The sequence below is a fragment of the Podarcis cretensis genome (assembly GCF_951804945.1).
Source record: "Podarcis cretensis genome assembly, chromosome: 7".
Classification (NCBI taxonomy): Eukaryota; Metazoa; Chordata; class Lepidosauria; order Squamata; family Lacertidae; genus Podarcis; species Podarcis cretensis.
Genome location: NC_137176.1, coordinates 2398474 through 2413208, shown reverse-complemented (window position 1 = coordinate 2413208; position 14735 = coordinate 2398474). Strand labels below are relative to the sequence as shown.

General features: G+C 41.1%; 1 protein-coding gene across 7 annotated transcripts in view; it reads left to right on the top strand.

Annotated features, from left to right (window-relative positions):
* KIZ (kizuna centrosomal protein) overlaps positions 1-14735 on the top strand; it is an 82047-nt gene that overhangs the window by 20423 nt on the left and 46889 nt on the right. For 6 of the 7 annotated variants that reach the window (XM_079983555.1, XM_079983554.1, XM_079983552.1 and 3 more), the window contains 5 exons: positions 2916-3078; positions 4243-4332; positions 7912-8539; positions 9963-10206; positions 14113-14247. In XM_079983555.1, the coding sequence (XP_079839681.1) occupies positions 2923-3078; positions 4243-4332; positions 7912-8539; positions 9963-10206; positions 14113-14247 (1253 nt within the window). In that variant the 5' untranslated portion in view covers positions 2916-2922. The remainder of the gene's footprint in view (positions 1-2915; positions 3079-4242; positions 4333-7911; positions 8540-9962; positions 10207-14112; positions 14248-14735) is intronic. The other variant, XM_079983551.1, reaches the window with a different exon arrangement.

Here is a 14735-nt window from a genome sequence, read left to right as displayed (position 1 = left end):
GTTCAGGGAAATTTTTAATATTTAATGCTGTATTGTTTTTAACACTTGATTGGGAGCCACTGAGAGTGGCTGGGGAGGCTCAGCCAGATGGGCGGGGTATAAATAATAAATTATTATTATTATTATTATTATTATTATTATTATTATTATTAGCATTTGTCAGCAAAGGGTTGATACTGCATCCTCTTGCTTTTCGCATTGGGGCCCTCTGGCTGGCATTTCCCTGTTCTGTCTTCCTTTTTGCCTCCGCTTGTTCTGCTCTAATGCTGGAAGTGCCACAGGAACCTCACTTCGCTAGAGGCAGCAGAAGAAAACCCTGCCTGGTCCCTGCCCATACCCCACGGCCTGCCCATCTTCCTTTCATGGTGAATGACAGCCAGCTGCCCAGTTCCCTCACTTCCCTACTTGGAATGAATACATAGAGAGAGAGAGAGAGAGAGAGAGAGAGAGAGAGAGAGAGAACAGGGATTGATAGAATTGTTGCTGCAGTGATTTTGTGAATTACTGAAGGAGGTATAAAATATGCACAAAAAGGAATAAATTAATTGAAGCCAGAGGATCTAGAAAGGGCAAGTTTGGGGGGAAGGGCAAATTGATTTGCTGTGATATCTGGGTTCAATATATACAGTGCTATTTTTCTAGAAAATGAGACGCTGGAACTCATCATGAACGCCTCCCTTGTTCTTTTATAATGGCAATGGCACCCATGTGAGAGGTGTTGGAACTGGGTTCTTGCTGGGATTCGACTGAAAAAAACGCCCTGAACGTATATGTGTGTATATATGCTAGCTACAAGCTGTAGCCAAGACAATTTAACCATGAGCCTGGTTTCAGACCTTGGAAGTACAGAAGCAGAAAGGATCGAGGAGCAAAACAGCTGCAAGCTGCTCTCTGGGAGCCCACACTGTTGTTTGGCTTTCAGTGTCATGCAAACTGGAGGGAGAGGGAGAGGGAGAGGGAGAGGGAGAGGGAGAGAGGCGGCTCTGCCCCACCCACTTTTTGGGTATGCTGCTGCTGACAGATTACCCCAGGAATAAAGTGGTCTTGGGAGGAATAGTTTTGCATGCACCCCGGGGAGGGTGGATCTTCACTTTAATTGATTTGAATTAAAGAGTGATTTGAAACACCATTAACAAATGTTAGGATCTCAGTGTAGTTCATTTGTGGGTGTGCTCCCTTTGTGCACCATCAAGGTACAGTGGTATCTCGGGTTACGAACAGCCTAGTTAACGAACTTTCTGGATTATGAACACTTCAAACCTGGAAATGAATGTTCCAGGTAGTGTATTTTTTTTTTAAATTTTAATTTTTTGGTATATGAATGTACTCCGTTTGGGGGTGCACTTCCGTTTTGTCAGCACGGCCTTCTGTCACTCAGCGCTGGCCGTGGCAGCGTCACCCAGAAGCGGAGAAGGGGGATGTTGATGCTGCAGTGATGGCGGCAGCAGAGGGACCCAGCGCCTGGGAAGACAGAGGGAGAGAGAGACGCACAAGAGACGCCAGCTGCTGTGCGCCAAAGCGTGCTTTGGAGAGACCCCTGTTGGGACTTGGAGAGGGGCCTGCGGCGGCCAGGGTAATTATTCGGGCGAGGCAGGAGGGCACCACTTGTCCTTAGGATCCCACGGCAGATAGAGACGGGAGGGGAGTCCGTGGCAGTGAGCCTGATACGGGTTGAGTTTCCTTTTGCTTTGCACATGCCTCCCTCCCTGAGGAGTGGAGATTATCGGTTCGCCTTGGGCCTCCTTCTCCCCCGAGGTGTGCTGCCTTCAGGGACCTCCTCATGAGTCGGCCTGGCGGCTCCACCGAGCGCACTGTTGCCGACGTGGACCAGCAGTGGCTCCCCGGGGTTTCAGGCAAGGAATGGGCTCCCTCTCCCTCCCCCCCAGCCCTTCCTGGAGGTGCCGTCCTCCAGAACAAGATGCCATTCCTCAAGGATCTGGGCTAAGGGTTGAAGCGGAGAAGGGGAACGTTGCCCTGCCATGTCGAGCAGGGATGTCGCTGCTGCTCCCCGGCAATGAAGCACAGAAGGGGGACGTTGGCATCTTGTCCCTCTGCTGCCACCATCACAGCAGCATCGAAGGCTGTGCTGTTGCAGCAACCACCCCTCCCCCAGTACCAGGTGTCGCCCTCGCAGCCGCTGTTCCGGGCCCCAGAGCAACGCCAAGCGGCTCGGCCCCAGAAGTGACTGCCATGGCATTCCCTCACAGGGCACAGGACGGTGTGGGCAGGATGCTGGCGCTGCTGCTGCAGTAAGGGTTTTTATACTGGGTAGTAGATTGCAGCCTGGTCTATTGCTTTCATTTTATGAATCAATGGCCTTGTTAGATAGTAAATTTCATGTCTACTTGCTGTTTTAGGGGTTGCTTTTCATTGTCTGGAACGGAATAATCCGTTTTCCATTACTTTCTATGGGAAAGCACGCCTTGCTTTAAGAACGGACTTCCAGAACGGATTAAATTCTTAACCCGAGGTACCACTGTGCCTGTTTCCTGGAGCAGCAGAATTTGAATGGCACATGGGGCTATGGAAGGCATACATGGATCTCTCAGTCTCTGTAAAGGCAGCTTGCACTTCCCATGCACATGAGTACGTGGAAGGGAAAGGGTTGTACTGAGCCCTTTCTAAATCCTCTGGGCACTCCACTTGAAGTGGATCAGTCCTTTACTTTTAAAATAGGAACTTTAATTTCATAATTGTAGCTTTGGACATTTTGTTGAGGAAATTGATATGAGTGTTTAAAATGAAAAGTAAAACGTAAATATCGTATTGGAATTCTTCCCTCGTGGATTTTTCTATGCATGATGGCTTTTGGCAGGGTTCCTGTCAGAATCCTAGGTAAATATTTCTCTTCCAAGAATAAGCTCATATACACGACATGGAACTGTTTCTCTTTTTGTTTCCCATTCCTTGTGTAGAACTAAAATGAAATACAGGAAGTTAAAAAAATACCTAGAAGAAATATGTGAGCGTCAGAAAATGTCTTTGCTCCGAAACCAAGACCTGTTGAAGGAATTTGATTGCATTGAAGCTCAAATTCAGACGTTTGCTTCAAGATCAGAGTGCCTTCAGAGGCTGAAGGTATTATATACTGTAATAACTATAAATGATTTTGATGAAAACAGATTGGGTGTACCCACACTTTGATATAAATCAGCCCTAAAACCTTTTTTAGAATAATTTGCTTGCTGTGTGAAAAATGCAGACCTGCTGTATAAGTAAAGCGGTGAACCAAAGTGGCCTTATAGCTTTTGGAAATGAGGGAGGGTTGAGGGCACAGAGAACCTTGAATACTCTTTATATACTATTGAGGCTCTGTGATCATGTTCCTATTTGCTAAATATATGGTGTTTTGGTTCCTTGACCCATGTAACTGGATCCAAAAGAATAGAGGAAACACCTCCCAGCATTTTATTACAATTTCTTATGATGTTGCTTTTTCTTGAGTAGTATGTGATTTTTATTTTTACTGGCTATTGAAGCATTCCGGAATAGCTTCAGTGGATGCTGACCCTGTTGTGGTCTTTAGGAGAAGCTTGTTTGACAGATTGAACTGTGCTGTTTTGGAGTTAACCACATTACCTTTCCATTTTGGTTTCTCTTCCATCAGCACTCACTTTTTGTTGGGATTTATTTCGATATCAGAGTTACCATTATTTTCTTTTTGTCATACAATCTGTACAATACTAGCTTTTTCCATATATGCCACCTGGAACACAGAACTCTTGTGACATTTGAGTTGTGTATCTATGGTAGACTACAAAGATAGTATAACAACAAATGTTACAAAATGAGTTACAAGATAATACAGTAATATTGCAATGTGTTCAAATGCATTGTCAGTTCATTTGTATTTTGAATTGAATGAAGTGTCATACGTAAAGGTTTTACATTTTAAAACATGCCTTTCATCCAGTTCAGATTTCATATTGGTGCAGTTTATCATCAAGACAAATACAACAGTAAATAGATAAAATGTTTCAATTACATTAAAACTTTAATCAGGTAAACTGCTAGGGTAAATAAGTAATGTTTTGAGAATTCTGTTCAGAATGCTTAATATATGTTTAATATTTGTTTCACTGCCTACTGTATATTTATTACAATCTGATTGCAGTGGAAAACTATATGTTTTACCTTTCCTCAATGAAATCAGCAGAGCATACTTAAGTTTGCCTGGATCACAGCCTGAATCAATATGCAGACTATTTAATCTTAATTTATGATGCCTTTTTTATATATTAGGCAGAGTATGAAGGAGGATTTAAGAGAGAGCAGATTCCTGAGAGAAAAAATATTTCAAAAAGCAATAAGAGTGATGTTACGAAACACCAGGTAAGTAAAAATATTCTAAAAGGTATATCTAACCAGAACTAAACACTTTGGGCAAAGCAATCCAAACTGGGACTGGGGACAAGTGGGATGGAGCAGAGCAATGGGCCCATCACTGCATTCCAAGCATTGCCTCCTTGTGTGACCAGAGCAGAAGGCAAGGGGAGCCATTTAAAATAATTTTTTTCCCCTGGATGCGTTTTCTATGCTTTGACTCCAGCAAGTCCAAAGCCACCAGTACCCTATCCTGTTTGAAAGCTATTTTGCTAGCTACCAACTGGGTGATGCTGAGGCCTCTGTTGCGGCAGAGCCACCCAGCTGGTGGCACTCTTTTCCACAGACGTTGGCAGAGAAGCAACTATGCACCAACCAAATACTGGCCCCATAAGCTATCAGTGTAGCTGGGTTGTGATCTAAATTCATTTCAATGGTGGAGTTAAAAAGGCATGTTTAAGTCTCTCCCTCTGAAATCAATGGGACTGGGAAGTAGCTCTGTAGTCTATTAATTGGGGACTGGGAAGTAGCTCTGTAGTCTATTAATTGGGGAGCTGTTAGAGGCTTTTATTTTATTCAGGTAAAAAATATATTTTGCAAACCTCTTGTGTAATTACTTCCGCAGTTTAAATCATGCCATAGTGCTGGAAAAGAAACAAATGTTCATTGTGAAATTTAAAAAATACTAACACACACACACACACACACACACACCCCATGTATGCCAAATATTTAAATTTAAGCCCCCCAAAATTAGCATTTATAATTTTGTACATTTTGACTTTTCCCTTCCAAAAGACGCCAAAAAAGAAGAAAAACAACAACAACAGTCACAGACAAAGCCTGACGAGAAATACTCAAATATATTCTGCTATATATCTGCAGTAGTGCAGCCTTCTAATCCCTCTTCCTATCTCCATATAAATGATACAGTTCAAGACCAGAGCTGTTTTTCTTCCCTAAAAGCAGGAAAGCTCTTTTAGATGAAATGTCTAAAAACATCTTGTAATAACTTAGAGCATGCTGGCAAGAGTAGTCACTTGTGACTATGTGTGAAACCCCCTCAGCTAGTCGATATTGTAATAAGCCAAAATGGGTAGCATCACTCCATTATTCAGAAAAGCCAACAGCATGCTTGTCCCTTAGGCTACAGCATTCATTAAGGAAAGCTTACTGGGCTGAAAGCTGGAAACAGATGATAACAGGATATGATTTTCATATTTAATGCATTCCTTGGAAGAGTATGTGTGCTGCAGATTGATAGAAGAATCAACTGCTACTTTGCTAAAAGACTTTCTAGTTTGCCCTATAGCTACCGATGGAATCATTCAGCCAAGAAATTAACTTTTTCTCCTTTTACCTGCTTTATGTATCTGCTAAGCAGGCTGTCTTGCTGCCAGTAAATGTTATTATGCATTTAACTGTTTGGTATTTAAGACTCTTATCAGGAAAGAAACAGAGGCAACACTATTTTGTGTTTTTGTGTGTGTGTGTTTAATAGTATCAGGAAGGTTTTCATTTTTCTTTCTTCATTGTGTTAGCAGACGTTAATCTGAGTTTATAGATGTTTTTCCTTCACAGTAGATTAAAAAGATGGAAAAACCTTGAATTTAGGCCCTTCTTAAAATATACATGGAGCAATGAGCCTCACCAGCCTTGACCTATATAAGTATGCCTTCTACAATGTTCAGATATTTAGGAAGCGATAGTGATAGAGTTCTGAAATGCTAATTTACTGTGTTGTTTTTAAAATATTTGTCCTTGAAGTTTTTGATCTTAAATAAATCTACATTTCATTGCAGGCCTACCTACATGAATATCTGTATATCAGAACTACTAGAACCCTTATAATACCATGGTATTTTAGTACCCCATATCATAAATTATTGCAATGGGTACCTCTTCATTTTTTTACTTACCTTCTGAAAGTAAATTAAAAAATAAACAGGCAACTATAACAATAGTTTATAATATGGGGCACTATAGTACTGCAGTCATAAGGTGTTCATTTATTTTATTTTTAAAAATTCTGTCCCACCTATTTCTCCAAAGGGACTAAAGGGAGCTACTAAATAGTAATGAAAACAGAAAACAAACATAACCCCTAAAAAGGCCCAATATACACCCAGAGTTAAGAGTATCAAATCCATTTAAAAAAATCCAGCAGCACAAAAATGACAAGGAACAACAGTGATGTTTCTATATAGAAGTGGCTGAGAGCCAAACTGGCCCATGTGCAAGGGGAATGAGCCTCCACACATGCATTGGACTGCAGGTGGTGATTCCACTTCCAAGCTGCATTTCCCTATTCTGGAGAATCCCTGATTCCCAGGAGCAATTTTTCTAGGGGTGCCAGAGGTTGCAAGTTAACTGGAAAATTCTTGCAAATAATATAACTTTTTAAAAGATGTGGGAAAGTAAAAACATCAGCATTTCCCCTATTAATTCCACAAACAATATCAAAATAGCCAGAACAACCCAGAGAACAACTGACAGTTCACATGGAGCATGTGCTGTGAGGGTGATGTCAACTCTCTACAGCTGACAGTCCTCTAGCCCAGCGGGTTGGGAATCATACTATCTTTGCCTATCCTTTTGATGGACTGCTTATCGGAAGGGCCTTGATGGACTTCTTAGTAGCCATTGGGCCATGGGTTGGTGGATTATGCCATGTTGTGCATTTTCATATAAATTAAATTGTGCAGGGCCATCCTCCCAGTAGCAAACCTGAAAGCAGAACCTTGGTTTCAGAATGTTGCAGAAGGTCATGTATTACTTGATTGCCTTTGTGACTCAGAACTAGGGAACAAATATATATCTGCCAGTACTGTAGTTATCTGCATAGTGGTAGATGGTGGGTATAATTCACTGGAAGTTCTGCATAGGTCCCATTGAAATGAATAGAACTGTTGTGCCCATAAGTCCTTTGTCCTGACCTCAAAGCCTCTACTTCAGAATCTACTGAATGTGCTCAGAGACACAACAACTTTGGTTCAAAAAGATTCAGAGAGCCATGCCTGCAGTTGGTGCTAGTTTTCTCTGCCCATAAACCACCACACTTACATACTTGACTTTGTCTATCTGGTTCTCTCTTGGAAATAGTTAATACTTGTTCTTGGTGAGCAGGTGATTGACAGCTTACATGGTTGGGGGGGGAGAGAGAAAAACCTGCATATACAAATGCAAGTTTTCTGATATTCTGTCACCTTCTCCCATTGTTCCTTCTTACTTTAGTGTGACCAATTAACTATTTGTAACACGGTTGAGAATATGGTCAAAACTGTCAGCCAAATGGTAGAGCAGCCGCTTTGCATGCAGAAGATCCAAGATTCAAAGTACTTGGCAATGTGTAGAACTGTACACAGTACTTGCATTTAGAAAAGAGTGGGATACAATTCACTGGGATGTTTTCTTGTGCTCTCCAACTCATTTCAGCGGGGTTTACATAAGAGACCATCTGGTTTGATTGTGCCTATAAGAGAGCCTTGCAGGTGTGCGCATATATTTTAAATGGATAACACCTTGTTCATTTTAAAATCCCCATCCGCAACAACAAAAATTACTCTGGTTTCAAACTGTGTTTTTCAGATGGTGCCAGAAGTAAGACAGACAGGAATTAACAGCAGGACAGCCATGTCAAGGGGACTGTATCATACAGCAACAATCTTTATGGGACGCCAAATGTCAGCTGTCTCAAGCGTTGAAGATTTCAGTGTGCCGCCGAAATCTTCTGAGCTCACAAAGAGCTTTTCAATTTCTGACCCACATTCACATAGACAACCATCACAGAGCAGTTATGTGACAGACAGCTGTGTAGTACGAACTAATAGTGATCTACAGTGCTCAAATAAGTCTGACAAAATAGATGGAAAGACATATCTGCTGATGGGCAAGGAAACGCCAGTCACATCCAGTGTATCATATGAGAATGAAAGAACTTGCTGTTTAACAGTAGAAAGCAAGACAAATAATTGCAGTAGTAATTTTGTGGAAAGCAAAATGTCTCCTGAACTTAACTCCCTGTTACATGGAAGATTAAGTCCAGAGAACAGAACCACCGATTTAAAAAGTGACAGTTCCTGCAAATCGTTGGAAGAAATACTGACACATGAGTACTCTGTACGAAATGAACAAGGATCTAAACGGCCGATCTTATTGGTGTGTCGCCCTGAGCAGCTTGTTTCTGGAAATGAGCACTCGAGAGCAAAATTCCCAGGTATAGTGATGATGTGTGTAATGGAAATAGCTCTCCTCCTGCCTAGTTGGATTTTTACAATGGTATCCATCACTGCATTATCTGCAGATGCAAAGGAACTGCATTTTTATATACTAACAATGGCAGGGACGCATTGAGGGCTATTTATTGCTTGCATTAAGTTTTGTTTACTGCCTGAGCTACTATAGTGAGAGTCCATGCAAGAGACCTATGTCCTTTACAGTGGTGCCCCGCAAGACGAATGCCTCGCAAGACGAAAAACCCGCTAGACGAAAGGGTTTTCCGTTTTTCGAGGCGCTTCGCAAGACGAATTTCCCTATGGGCTTGCTTCGCAAGACGAAAACGTCTTGCGAGTTTCCCCCCCTTTCCCCCCCTTTTTCTAAGCCGCTAATAGCCGCTAAGCCGCTAATAGGGATGCTTCGCAAGACGAAAAAACCGCTAGACGAAGAGACTCGCGGAACGGATTCTTTTCGTCTTGCGAGGCACCACTGTATTTTCTTTTTGGGTGCAGCTTTCTAGATCTCTTTCATGTTCTTGAATGGAAATATTTGTCCTGTTGTCTCCATTACTTTCTGAGGAACACAGTACTGTAGTGGAAAAGAATTTAACTTGACAGTCCTTTCAAGGGGCATTCAGCAGGAGTACACAGTTACCTGGCCTCTCTAAACACCCAGTTCCACTACTGTTGATCTTGCTGTTCAGGAATGGAAGTCAGACTTGTTTTTGTCTGTCTGCTTATTCCATGATTTTTAAATTGGATTTTCATTGAACTTTTCAGTGCTGTAACTGATTTCTCTCTCTCTCTGTAGGTTCTTGATTGTAGTTTCTTCTTCATTAGTTTCTGTGGTAGAGATATCTAGCTTCAATTCTGAATACGTATTCCTCGTTATTTGTTCATATTTATAGCCTATCTTTTTTGAAAGAAAAACTCAAAGTGGCTAACATAAGAAGTATAAAGTATAGTGGCCTTGTGGTCTTATTTGATTGTTCTATAGGAAAACTAATCATTGGTGAAATATGCTGGTGGAATTGACTCCAGCAGACAAACAGAAGACAATCTCCTTTGGTCTCTACTTTTCCATTGATTGAGTTTTTCAGTACAGTTTTTAAAAATTGTATATATTTCTAAAACTTTCTTCTTTAGACAGACTGTGAGATGGTTTGTTTTTATCATTTACTTTTGCACTTGGTGATGAAGATTTTGAATGGCTTTGACATTACAGTATATATATGTATTTTACTATATATTGCTTTCAACCTTTTCTTTTTTGAAAACACAGGATTTAACATTTTTTAAGTAGCCAGTTATGACCTATGTTTGGGGATGTATTTTTAACTGAAAGATATATACAACTATTATCAAATTTGAATTAATATTTTCATTGTAATTTATTTTAATTTGTAATTTATTTTTAATGTTAAGTTTCTGTTACAGTTCCTGAGGATAGTCTGATGCTGGACAAAAATGCACAGGAGAAAGAAGTTGAAAGTTCAGGTGGAAGTAGTGATCTTACCGTTTCTTTCAGTGAAGAGGATGAAGAAGGGAAACCATTAAAACTACAGGATTTAGGCTGCAGCACACCATATAATGAGGAAGAACATCCATGTTCACAAGCATTATGTCATTATAGCTCAAGTGGAGGCTCATCTGCTAGTCTCACAATAAGGTAAAACCAAGCCATTGATTTCTTCATTCCTTTCAGTTGAAACACCATTTGGAACATTTTTTCTAATGATATTTTAGCGCAGGTGTGCACGACATCATTGGAAGGTTTTGCCACTTTGCCTTCTTTCTCACTGATCCTCAAGCTGTTTAACCTCCCCCTAAACCTTGTTCACTTCCAGCAATAAAACTGTGCGTGATGTCACAGTTTTACGCTTCCAGCAAACATGGTACCATTGAGAGAAAGTGATCTGTTGTTTCACTGCCCCTTGTGGCAAGTCATTCAAGGTTGCACAGATGTGGCTGAAACTATTATGTTACCCTTTTCTGGGCAACAGACAGATTCTCTCCTTTTGGTTTGGGTCTCCAAGTAGCTGCAAGCTTTCTTGCTTAGTTCTGGTCACTCTACATGCCTTTTCCATCCTGCCTGGTCCCCCTGCAAGTGTTACCACAATATAACTGTCTGAACTCTGTCTTGTTTCTTCTTAAGCAACCAGAAATGCTCATTTTCTGACTAAGTGCTAAAACTGAGGAATTTCCAATGGTATTTGTGATGCATCATAGTCTTCGTGCGGTTCTATTTGTGCGCGGGCAGCGCAACGTTGCACAGGAGGAGCATGACGATTGAAGTAATATCCTCCGTCTGCGCCTTTAACATCAACAAAACATCGCGCCTTGCGCTCATCCTGTGTAACGTTGCTCCGTCCACACACAAATGGAGCCGCACGAAGACACCACACGGCAAAAACGGACTTCCTACAGCCTCCCTCCCAGCAGTAGGGCGGGCAGAGGTGGGAGGAGGCAAGCAGAATACTGTACGGGCTGCACGGGAAAGGCGAGAAGTGGTAAAAGAGAAGTAATTGGAAAAAAAGCTTCACCACTCTCTCCCCCCCCCCAAGCTCATATCTGCACCCCCCCCCCCAGAGCTCAGCGATTGCTGGCAAAGGAACAGCTGATAGGCGGCCTGTTAGACGCGTGGGGCTGTTAGCCTCTGGGCAATTCTCCCCTCCTAAAATTTCAACAAGTAAGGCAATTTCCTCCCATTTTCTTAATTTGGGGTCCCCAAAAATAGGGGGCGTCCTATACATGGGGGCGTCCAATACATGGAAAAATATGGTAAATGTAATTAGTCATCTTTACACATAGCATAATTTGTACCTTATTTGAAAATAACCTCTTTGTGAAGAAAACGACATAATCAGCCTTTATTGTAAGTGAAGATTCTGTGTTCAGTTCAAGTGGTATGTTGCTACAGATAATGGATTCACTTTGTATTTTAGACCTAGACTAGCTCCCCTTCCCCAAAAAATAAATAAAATGATTTTAAGCTTTATTCACAGCACATTTCTTTTTATGTTTCACCATTTGTTTTAGTACATAACAGTACATCCAGATTTCCAACTCCCCCAATCACAAATTGAAGTTTTGTGCTCTGAGCTTCCTACAAGATGTCTAAATAGTGCCGTCTGGTAGTTATCAATCTGTTTCTATTATTGATACTTAAGGTCTCCACCATCCACCATAAGAAATCAGAAAGAAATTTGATAGTTCAGGGAGTTGTGAAATTTGCTACATGTCAGTATTGTCAAACTCTTAAATTAAAGTCTTGTCCAGCACTTTGCCAGTTCCCATAACTAACCTGTGCTTCATTTAGAGCCTTAAAAACTTCAGCCTCTCGGATTTAGCACTTAGGAAGATAATGAGTATTTCAAGCTCATGTTTAAGAAGGAACAAGGCAGAGACCTTTTGCTTGTGCTGCTTCAGCTGCATTCAAGAGGACTTAGCACAGATGGATTGTGCATTACAAAATGTAACACATAATTCAAGCTGTCAGCTTAATCAGACTGTTTCCAGGAAGCAACCTGTAAAAGAGAAAGACCCCTTGTTTGCTGACCCCTGATCCATAGCCTGCTGCATCATGTCATCCATTTTGCTTTTCTTTATTTATGTGTCCCTTCCTTCCCCTCCTTTTTATTAATGTATTCCCTTCAAGTGGCACCCTGGAAAGACCACCCAGAGGGAGGAGCACAATAGGGAGCGAGCTAGCTGAAATAGAGATTTTGTAAGACTTCAGTGCAATGAAAAGCCCTGTTGAACTGCCTGTGTGTTCTCACTGCCTCAATGTGTGTTAAGTCTAAACTTGAAAACGTCACTCCCGCACCATCTTCATTTTCCACTGTTCTTAGTCACTGTTGTGGAATTGCATTGCAGTAGAGTTTAGCAATTTGGGAGAATATTTTACAATTTCATGTGTGTGATTTGCAATATATATTAAAGTTATAGATTTTTCAAAAACCTTGATAAGGCTAATGAATGTTGCTGCTGCTGTTGTTGAACAGTTTATAGGCTAGCTGTGTGTTTTGCTTTGTGGAGTTCTGCTGTTGAATGTGGAAACAAAACAGGCAGTCTGAAATAAAAACCTGAATAGCTATTTACACCTCTGTAAAAGGATTAGCAATTCCCCATTGTTAAAAAGCTTAAACTTCAATTTGCATCATTATAGAGGTATCACTTACTCCAATCTCTCCAGTAATATTTTATACCTGTAGGGAACCACTAGCTTTGTCCATTTATATAGGTGTAAGATTTATAAAAATACAATCATGCTTGGGTACTGTTAAATTAGAAAGGGCTAAATGCTAAGTTGTTTGAGCTATCATTTGCAGCTCACTGCCTCATTGTTAAAACTTACATTTGAGATGTATTCAGTGCCTGCTCTGAACATGAGGTAAGTTTTCTATTTTTAAAGAAGACAAAGCAATACACTAATGTATTATAGCTCTGGAGGTTAGGACTCGAATCAATGGCTTCAAGATACAAGAAAGGAGATTCTGACTTAAACCTCAGGAAAAACTGTTCGAGCTGTTCGACAGTGTAACCTTCTCCCTTGGGAGATTGAGAGCTCTCCTTCCTTGGAGGTTTTTAAGCAGAGGTTGGATGGCCATCTGCCATGTATGCTTTAATTGAGATTGGGCTAGATGACCCTTGGGGTCCCTTCCAACTCTACACTTCTAATATTCAAAAAGGGTCACAATTTCTAATAATAAAATCAGGACAGTGTTTGCTGTCAGATACAGAAACCTGAGGGCTGATGGGAATTGTAGTCTAAATCACCTCAAGGTTCAGGAAGACTGCTTTAATGTCTAGGTCCTGTTTGTGGGCGCCCCACAGGCATTTTGTTGCCTACTAGGAAAACAGGATCCTGCCCTAGATCAACTTTTGGTCTGATCCAGTATGGCTGCCTTATGTTCTTAGGTGGGGATACCCAGTGTGCATGATGACATCTTGACACTGTGTGTCTGCCTGTGCTCTGCTTCATGGGCTGGAAGCTCACAACATGATAATGCCCTATAGTTTAGAAACAAGAGCTGGGCCAGTCCTCATGCACACATGAATCTAAAGGTACTGTAGAAGATTGGGGGGGTGTGCTAGAAATGAAGTGATCCATTCCAACTTTCCTGCTCTTTATCAAAAGTGCTAGCTCCCTTCAAAAATATGAATATATGGAAGATAGGATAAGTTATCCCATTGTCATTTTACACAACACATTCATTACACATTCATTACAACACAGTGCATATTGTAATTTTTATTTTTTAAAGTGTTCATATTGTTTCATGAAGTTTTCAATATCTTTTTTTATGTGAAAAATTAGATATGACAGATTTGTGTACACCCCATTCATGTATAAAGTGGAAAATGGAGACTGTTCTGTTTTATTATACCAAAGGAGAAGGAGGAAGATTCACCTGATTTTAAGTGGAAGATCCCACCTTCTTCTTTATATGCAAATACGTCATACACATGAATAAGCAAATATGACTCCCTCCCCATTTACAGTTGTGTGCCCATTTTGGTTTTATATGTGAATATTTTAATAGGTTGTAATACCATTTGTTTATTTCTGCAGAAAATCTTTGACATTTGAAGGATTTGCTCATGTCTTGACATTCATAGAGCAGTTTGTGGCCACAACAGATCAGGAACACCTGATGTTATACCAGAGGAAAGCTGTGAATACAGTAGAGCTGGAGACCCTTATAAGGTTCAAATATTATTTTCTTTTAATTGGGAGACAGTAATAGTGTTTGTCTATGTATCAAATCAAATCTTTATTACGGTCATAGACCAGCATAAGTAGGGCGGTGTACAATCATTTAAAAATCTGTAAAATGTTTTGGAAAGCTGAAATTATTAAAACAGAAGGTATATATATGTAATGGTTGTAAGGGGGTTACTTGTGCGTAAGTTGCCTTCAGTTTTAGTTATATTGCCTGGCCAACCATGCTTTGGCTGACAGCTCACACTCCGTGACCGGTCAGTCACTTGCAGAATCCGTCAGTGGGTGTTTCTTGAACCTCTTCCAGCATAAGAGCTGTTTGACGCCTAGTCTACTCCTACTTTCCCTGCGCGGAACTCGTCTGCGCAAGTACGGGGAAGGCAGGGGCGTGTCAGCGCTCTCTCCACTAGTCTCTGGTGAAGGGTCTTGGAGAGCTGTCTCCACTTCCTCCATCTCCCTCTCTTCTCTACTGG